This window comes from Phaethon lepturus, unplaced genomic scaffold, assembly GCF_000687285.1.
Source record: "Phaethon lepturus isolate BGI_N335 unplaced genomic scaffold, ASM68728v1 scaffold11908, whole genome shotgun sequence".
Lineage (NCBI taxonomy): Eukaryota > Metazoa > Chordata > Aves > Phaethontiformes > Phaethontidae > Phaethon > Phaethon lepturus.
This window is the reverse complement of record NW_010555540.1, coordinates 12,877-22,540: the sequence shown is the minus strand read 5'-3', so window position 1 is coordinate 22,540 and position 9,664 is coordinate 12,877. Positions and strand designations below refer to the sequence as shown.

General features: G+C 40.4%; 1 protein-coding gene across 1 annotated transcript; it reads left to right on the top strand.

Moving 5' to 3' along the window:
* Window positions 1-1,253: 1,253 nt before the first annotated feature.
* LOC104624747 (transmembrane protein 17-like) lies at window positions 1,254-2,460 on the top strand (the record flags this gene model as incomplete). Its single annotated transcript, XM_010292192.1, has 3 exons — window positions 1,254-1,401; window positions 1,658-1,771; window positions 2,155-2,460. Coding segments are annotated over 3 exons (568 nt in total), but the record flags the coding sequence as incomplete, so codon positions are not given.
* Window positions 2,461-9,664: the final 7,204 nt, after the last annotated feature.

Sequence of the window (9,664 nt, the reverse complement as noted above, 5' to 3'; positions counted from 1 at the left end):
TATTTCAGTATAACAAATCCCTGCCCCTCACAGACTACCCTTACGGCCTGTCCCAATTCTGTTCCCAAATCCTCCTCCCTTCCCACCTAGTCTAGTAGCTACCATGAATACTCCTGCAACTGGCATAAAGACTTCTGGAACAGACTGTACCAGGCTGCATGTGGCTGGACTGGAAACAGGGATGCCAGACTGAAATGGAACAAATACAGGTATGAGAGCAGCTGGAAGATATGGAAAGAGAAGGCAATGTCAGAAGAGAGGTGATTCTGAAGCTGGAAGTGAGACAATGTGACTATTTTTCAATTTAATATCACCATTGTGACAGACAGGGGCACAGGACTTGAACACAAATCAGCAGGTCACAATGAATACTTTCTAAACTTGCTTAGGTAGTACCAAGTGAAGATTTGCCTACAGACTTCATTTGGGGAAAACATGAGAAAGGAGACAGTATTGGTAATTGAAGTAAACCAGATGCAATATCAGTTAACTAGAATATGGCAATAAAACTTCACCCATTGAAAGTGAATGATTCCCTTAAAACAAGGAAAAACTTAAAAGAGCATTCTAATCTCGCAGATCTATTATTACATTCTAAATATAGAATTTACTGCCTGCATGTTGGAGTTCAAGATATGCTTTTCTCCACATTGTATGAATGCGTTTTGTTCTCTCCAGACTTTAAAAGATAAGCATTAATTTGACACATACTTGAAATTGTTAGCTCTTAAGAACTAGAAGAATTACTGGCTTCTTACAGCATCACTTCCATCTAGATGTCTATTTAAATAAAGATTGCAAAATAAAAAACAGGCAATGCAAACCTGCTTTCTAGCAGTAAGTCCTTACTTGGGAGGATCATCTACAAAACAACAGTAATCCAGTATACACTTTGGCCATTCTCTTATGGCAATGAGCAGTGAAATAACCAATAACTCTTTCTGCAATGCCAGTATACAGTCCTGCCTGAGCTAAGCCTGTCAGTGAGAGATTTTGGAATAAGCCATAAGCCACCAAGTAGTCAACAGTCAGACACTCAAATTCAATATATGACTAAGCAATAAAATTCTGTGTCCTGTGAACTGAAAGTTGCATCAGATTCCCAGAAATGGTATAACTCTACATAGGGTAAGAAGTTTTTTTCACTGGGTATATAAAAATGTTTTTCTTCACATGTAATTTAACTGGGAAGAGTGTTAATGGCCTGCTTGAAGCTATAAGACAGAGCAGTACCTTTGTCATATTTATGGAAGTATAGAACAAGCCAGGAGTGATAAAGACTTGTCTCTATCTACAGATAATGAAATAGTTTCCAGTTTACCACTGCAGATGTCCCTCTATTTCAACGTTTATTTTTTCCCATTTTGGTGGCTCAGCACAGTTGTCATGCTCCATCTGAAGGTGAGTCCTGAAGGAAAGTAGTGGTTTGCAAATCTAGTATGTTTCTGATCGAACACCTCCTAGTACTGAGATAGATCTCACTGGAGTTAGAAGTTATTAGGTATATTTGGGAGTTCCTTGAAACTGGAGGTTCAAGAGTATTTGAAAGCCAATACAACAATGTCAACTTACAGTAGCATACAGTATCTTCATTTAATCACAAACAGCATGTTACAGAACAGCACAGCAGAAACTTTTACTCTCTTCTTCCCTCTAGTATCCAGCCTTGTCAGATTACTACAAGTTCATCCTGGTCACAATCATGATCCTAGCCTCTCTAATAGAGGTCATTCGACTCTACCTGGGATACATGGGCAATCTGCAGGAGAAGGTATGTTACCATGTGTACATATTAACTTGTGCAGGAGAGCTTTTTGGAGTTTAATGTAAATAAAATGGTCTACCAGTTCATCCAAGAGATTTAAGTCAAGGAGATGATTATTTCTCTACAGTCTGCATCTTCAGCTTTCACTTAATTTTGTGCATTCCAAGAAATATTCCCTCAGGAGAGAGCACTCTCACTCCTTAAAACTGTTTTGTCAAAAAATAAGCATGGTTAAAAACACAGTATGTGGAAATATTAAGCCACCTCACTTTGCCATTTCACATTAGATGCTGGCTTTTGGAAAATTAAGTGGTTTTTCTTCACAAGATTTTGAATTTTTTCATCTCCAGCTGCCAGTTTTATAAATAGGTGATGTCTCCCTATTATAGGTCCCTGAGCTGGCTGGGTTTTGGCTCCTGAGTCTCCTCCTGCAGTTGCCTATAATTCTCTTCTTGCTATTTAATGAAGGTCTGAAAATTCAGCCACTGGAGCGAGCAGTCCATATCATCTTTGCCCTTTTCCTCACCTTCCAAATCATTGCAGCCTTTGTCACGCTGAGAAGAATGGTGAACAAACTGGCAACTCATTTCCGCCTTAATGAATTTGACCAGCTGGAGGAACACCCTGTGCCCGATTTGTACACCCTGGGTAAAGAAGAGAGCGCAGTTTCCATGGCTGGTAGGGGCCCATGCTGAGGAGGTTCACCCAACAAGTGCTGGCTGGGGGCCCGAGAAGCTAACAGAGGTAGGCCTTATCCTCCTACAGCTCTGTTTCTGTTTTGTTGGGTCATTCTTTACCTTCCTACATCAGAGATACTAAAAAATAGATCTTGCAAAGAGCCAATGTTGAACCTCAGAGACTGGAGCTTCACTCTGCAGCCAATTACATAACTGGCCTGTGTGGACTATTTATGGACTGTTACTGCATAGAGTACCAAAGTAGGTTTGGTGGTTTTTACATTTTACGAAGTCATGTGGTGTTTTTTTAAAAAAAACAAACACAAACAGAAGTCTTTTCTCCTCACTGTTTGCACAGAATTGTTTTGTTTACAATAAAAACCTATAAAAGATTTGTGTTCATACCAGTTTCTTCTGGTCTTCCAGATACGTTGCACATATTTAATGTCCGATACCTCAGTTAAGCAAAAAAACCAAAAAAACCCAAAAAAAACCCCAAACCAAAAACAGAGAACCCCAAGAAATCTTGAGGCCCAGAAAGAACAATAAGATAGTGAACAAAATACAAGTTCAAAGATGGTCTTCCAGCCAATTCCAGCACTAGAAATTCCTTACTAATAAACTAGGGATAGAATTTTCAAAGTATTCCTTCCTCAGAACTCCTACACTCATCTTTGGCACAGCTAGAGTTTTAACTATCAAGGGTGGTGCAATTTTCTCAAATGGACAATTCAGTAAGTCAGCAGTAACAAAATTATAGCCATTTAAAAAATTGGTTTATGTCACTAAAAGGCAGAGCCTGTTTCTCACAAGCCAGGGCATATGCCAAGGTTCTCTCATTCCTGTTACCTGTATTAATATCTGGACGATCTTCTCCACTTTCAGTAATGGCTAAAAATTCATTTTTCTGCCAAGGAGGCATGGGGAATCAAAAGTTAAAATAAATATTTCATCTGAACCCTTTGAGTCTTCAGCAGGGCAAGAGACATCTGTTTTGAAAGCTGGCACAAACATCCAAACTGCTCAAAGGAATGTAAAGATGGGTCTAACATGAAAAAGGCCCAAGATGTTTAAAACTGCTGCATATTTAAAGCTTATAGAACCTTGAGCAAAAAGAGGGCATTAGCTTTGTTGTATACCAACATGGTTCATTTTCTTTTTAATCCATGAGTGAATAGCACAATTCTACGAAAACTTCCTTTTTCATTTTGTTACTATAAAGCATGTATTATCAGAGCACATACCCCTTTGTTTTTAAACAAACTACTGGCTTGGATTGGCTATCGCACAGAAAGGGGATTTCTGTAAGAGAGTCTCTAAGAGTGTCTTTCGCAGTTAATATGAAACACAGAGCCCCATATTGAGAGCCTGCAAGAGATACAGTGAGATTTAAGCAGAAGTTACATCATTTCAAACACATTTTTACAGCATTAAGAGTGTTTTTACAAGGAGTTTCTAACTGATGCAATGGGAACATTGCACATATTTTCACATCAACCACAATTATGCTATGGGAGAGCGCCGAGGTCAGGTCTGATGAGCTACGGAAGCTTGGTAGGATCCATTACAGTAACAGCAGCATAATGGGTCCTGAGAGGCCCAACAGAAACATCACACACCTTGGAGCCTATTTTCTCCAGTGACTGTGAACTGTAGCTCAGATGTCTTGGCGCCTCTGTAGCCATACGGAGCTGCCTCTTCCAGCCCAGGTATGATGGGACTAACACCAAAGGCTGCCCTTCCTGGCCAAGGATGTAGGGTAGACCTCCAAGGAGCTCGCATCTACCACTAACAAAACCTGGCTGTTAGAGAAATACAGGTTAGCCTGTAGCCTGGAACCGAGCGCTGCTAGTTTTCAATGCCTTTCAATACTTAGTGTCTAAGAAAACATACAAGGTAAGGGAAAGCGGTATCTTTTCCATATGTATACCAGTTCTCCTAGTCTGGCCTTGATGTCATTGACAGTACAAGCACTGGGTCAGCTCAGAAGAGGGCACTTACCATCCCTTCTGCTCTGCATGTAGCTTGCCTGTTCCCCTTATTAAAAGCCCACTATGGGAGATTAGTAGCTAAGCACACCGAGATAGTACAGTAAGCCAAGCTCTGAGGAGATAGATTGATTACCTGTAGTACTCCAACCTCTTGCCCTTACTAGAAAAGGGCATATCCTTTTCTTTCCTGTATCACCTTAAAAAGTTTAAGTTTTCAACTCTTCTGTGAGATTAAGAGTGTAATGGATGGGAAGGCTTTTAACGCCTAGTACATCGAATACAACATAAAGCTGAAAAAAAGTCAGCCATACACCAATGCTAGCAACAAGGAACTGGCCTCCAATCTTAAGGCCATGAGACTCGATTCAAAATCCTTGTTTTTAGTGATAAGGAAATCATGCACTTGGAAGATCATATTACCATGCAAGACAATTATCAGGAGCCAAAGATATCAGGACACACAGCACCCTGCTAGGGAGAGAGAGAATATTGATGAGGCAATACAGGAAATAGAATTCAGAAAAACACTGTTGGAAATAGAGCTGCCTGGAAATGCTTAAGACAGAAACCAGTCTGATGTGTTCATCAAATACGTTGCTGAAGCTTTACGAGATCTCTGCATTCTCTCTGCTCAGGCTTCCTAACAGACCTGCTAGCCTTTTTTTAATTTCATCATTATCCGCATAAACATTTAATTATGAAGAAAGCCTGCAAGCACCTAGAGGTCACACTCAGTGCCTACAGCTGCAGTTATTCCATGAGTTTGTTACTCCTCATGTACCCAGAGATGAGAGAAGAAAGTTACAGTAGCACTCAGGAAAACAGAGCAAATGGAGAGTTTCACCAAAACTTATTTCGGTTTCCAAATTTCACAAGAACTGGAGACATCGAACAACAGAAAGTATACCAGTCACTTGTAACAGCCACATTTCAGACACATAAAAGCAAACTTCAGAACAGAAACTTTTGATAAGCATATGGGGCGGGGCTAGGGGCAGAATGAAGTGAAATACATGAGGAGAAGAAAAGGGGGAAAAACGCTACAGAAGATACTTGCATAATAAGTATAAATCAGAAAACGAAGGAACTTTTTAGCATCAAGAGCAAAGCAGCAGTAATGACATTAATGTTTTAAAGAAAAACATAGGAAAACTTGGTTTGTTTTTATCAAAGTAGTTCAGGAATAATCGTCAGAACAGACCAGGAGCAGTGAATGATATGGGAGAACTTCAGAGGGACACAACAGGAGAGCTAACTGTCCTTCATAAATCCTCTTCCTCCCGTTACTTAGATAGCTATGAGCAAGTATGTTGTCTCAACAGGAAGAATATACTCACCTTGCAGTGCAAAGTATTCACAAGTAGAACATGAGAATTTAAGATTCAGCAAAGCAGGCATTTGGCAATCAAGGGACATTGGTGGGTGGGGTTTTTTCCTCCTCTACAGGATAGATGGAAATGAAGGTGAAAGGAGGGAGGTCAAGAACATTGGAAACAGCAGTGCAAGTTCACCAAGTAGCATGAGACAGTTTTGAACACAAGCTGTACAACAGGAGCTTTTTGCCACACTGGGGTCTGTACAGAGAACCACAAGACATTTTTGATGATCTAGCTAGTTACCAATAGCTCTCCCTTCATGAGAAAGTTCTTTGAGTGGCAAAAGTCTAAGTACAGAAACCAGTTATTTTGCTTCACCAAGTTGACTGTTAGGAAAGGCCCACAGTAAATTTGGAAAGAAATTTGTACATATGTCCTTTAACTGAAGAGAAGTAGTGAGAAATGGGCATGTTATCATAGAATGCCCTTTTTTAGGTTACTGATCAACTTGAAGATGAGGAGTATTTTGTGTTCAAGGGCAGAGTTGCCAAGTTGTTAGTACCTGAACTCAGCATGTGTTCCTTGTCTAAAGGAGACTTTGTAAAAGGATTTTTTTTTTTTTTTAAATAGTTGCAAGGACTTCCGGGAAAGGGAAATTAAATTTGGAAGAGGCTTCAATTATGTACCTTACTTAGGCAGATCTGATAAAGCAGACATGAGATGAGACAGATTTGATAAAAACCCCCTAGACAATTCATAAAAAAGGGGGTACAGCATTAACCTTTCTCTACAAAGAATTCACTCTTTCAGACTGCTGGAAGAATTGCACCCAGAAGAATGAGCTCATACATTTCACTCTTGCCTTTTGTCTCTTACAAACTAGACTGAACTTAGTGTTAAACTTTAAATAGTTAATGAAGCAGGTCAAATTTGCACCATTACATGGTCTGATAAGGTAGTCAATAGTAATACTTGATAGCTGGGTGAGGCTGCAGAGATAATTTATTTGGAAAAACAAGTTTTGTTTCTCCAGGACAAAGATCAGACGGCAGCAATTAGAAGAGGACTTTGTTCAGTGCTTCAAATAAAGCAAAAACAATAAAGAGGTCTTCTATAGGAGGCAGGCAAAACAGTATATAAGGGTCAGCTGATAAGATCAAGAACAATTTAAACTATAACAGAATAATAGGTTCAATAAGTGTAACTCTGAGAGAAAATGAGTATGTTGATGACTGATGCCACTGAAAGAGCCCCTGGGTACATGAAGCAGAGGATTTATTAAAAGGAAATAAATGTGCCAAGTTACTAGCTTGAAATCTTAAAGGGATTCAGAGGAAACATTATTCCACCAGCTAAGCAGCAGCCTACAGGACAGAGTTCCACATTCATTGATACATGCAACTTTTGCAGCCTGTTATGAAAAAAAACACTTTCAAACCTTGGATCATCTGAAGAGTCATAAAAACATGGTCCCTGGGAAGCACATACTAACCAAGAGAGATGAACATAGAGAAACCAGAGGTAAATGGAACAAATGTGGCAGGCAGCTGCAAGCATAACCATGCTAAGACCTATGGCTTCCCTAGTGAATTTAGGAAGTATTAGTGACTTCCTTGAGAGCTGCCTTGAACATCCAGCATTAGGGGAAGAGTTCCTGCCATCTATGAAAGAAGCTACTGTTGTTCCTTAAGGGATAGAAAAGACCTTTCTTTATTCACCCATGCTGTTCCCAAGTCAAAAATCCAAGCCAAAATTCTTTAACACCCTTTAGTTACCATGTTCTCAGTTTAATGGAAACCATGCCATAAGCTGAATTCATTAAGGTGAGAAGAACATCAGATACACTTATTCCTAATCGTTCATACTGCTAATGCCAGGGGAGATTGATTTCTTATTGCTTGACACAGAGAAAGCTTATGGCAGGCTGGAGCTTTGAACAGGACCTCTTGTCCCATGCAACTACTGGGTCCCAGCTGCTCAAAGAGGAATCTACTGCTTTGTGTCAATCTGGAATAATTCATAGCAGTCAATGTGTTTGATCTCCTGTTTGAATTACAGAAAGGGTTTTAGCATGAACATCTGTTCTATCTTAGTTTTGCCCTTGACCCTATGGCCTTTTGCACAGGAAATACAGAGTCTATGACAAGATTAGAACTTGCGAGAGCACATCAGAAGATACCTCAGTATGCTTATGGCTGCAGTATATTCATGTAAGAGTCAACATTTAAAATACATAATTAAAGGATTCCATGTTTGATTTTTTTGTTTGTTTTTGAAACACCTCAGTTTGAAATGAAATCTTACCACAGCCAGAAATGCTAGAACTCCTCCCTCCTTAAAGCAGCTGGGAGTAGTCAAACAAGTCTTTGAACAATGCCTTCACTTTGAAAATTCTGGAGAAAGCTAAAGCTCATTCCTTCGCCCCCACCCCCGGCCCCAAATGATTCAGCATGGTTAGCAGAGCATGTATAAAAACATAGTGTTCATGCCAAGGATCTTCCAATAGTCACACAACCTATTCCAGCAGCCTATGAAGAAATACCAGAATTGATAGGAGTAGAAAATCCTCAGCACACAGCAGAGGCTTTCTGCAGGCATCCCCAATACTCCAACTACCACAAATGCAGCGACAGTGGCTCAAGGTGCTCTGAGTACAGCTGAGCCCTCTGAACAGAAACTGCAAAGATAGAAAAACTTCAAAGTTATCATGCCATTAGAAACATACCTCCAAAAATCAGTATCTTTCAGCCAAGACAAAGCTATGCTCCTAGGAAAGGTTAACTGGTTGATTGTCCCTTACCTCAGGCTTCACCCAAAAGCCAGAGCTGTTTAGAAAGACTAACACTCCCCAGAAAAGCTAATTCCAGAAGAGCATATTTGACTATAGAGAGAAAAAACAATTAAATCGTCTCAGGCTGCACCCCAGCTGGGAACAACTTCAGGAGTTTCTCACAGCCCTGATTGAAAGAACTCAAAAATCAGAATTAATGGGTTGAATGGGGACAGCTGTTTGGGATGCCCAAGAGATACAAAGCGCACTTGGTGAGGAGCAGCAACTGCATGCGATGCGTAACTGTCCTGGTGAGCTGCCCAAGTGTGCTACATTGAAGAGCATGTGATGAGAGTAAGTGTGCTCAGCTGATGTATCCCACCAAAAAGAAACATCACTCAGTTTTGATGTTTGGCAATAATTTTCTTTCCTTTTTCTAAGCCAGTCACACCAAAAGAAGTGTTAGTCTCATGCTGGTAGGCACTAAAATACTAGTACCCTGTGCCTGAAAATATATATGTGTATAATCCCCAAATAGAAAAAATAATCCCCTCCACCTCTACACAATATCTACGGTCCTGTGATAAGAGCAAGCAAATGAGCACTGCCTGGTATATACACACATGAACTTGTAGCTGGTGAGAGGGATTATTAAATATTCATTTATTCAAAATTGAAAGTGTTCTCATCTGCAAAAAAAAAAAAAAAAAAAAATCACAGCTTGCCCAGTTATTTGATAGAGCTACTTTGATTGATGGGTAGCAGAAACAACATGCTTCTCCTGCCATGAAGGCACTTGCTCGCATGCGATAGCACCCTCGTAGCAGAGCGTCCGCACGGTGCAACCTGTATTTCTCTAAACAAAGAGACGATGTCCTTTTACAATCGCCTTGAGCCCCACTCCTGGGTGCGTGGCAGGGCTTGAGAATTTCAACCTGTTCTTTTATGCAGTTTTACTTAGGAAAAGGAATCAGCTGCAACCTGTGCCCTAGGAAAGGCAGGTTCTTGTCACAGGGGCTTGCGTGCCGTGCTGGGCAGGCATTGGCAGGTAAACATGGCTTAAATCATGGAGGTTAGCATTCTCCATATGTGCAAATGCATGTGCTGATCTGTACCCTGTGCGCAGGGAGATTGGGTCATACAGT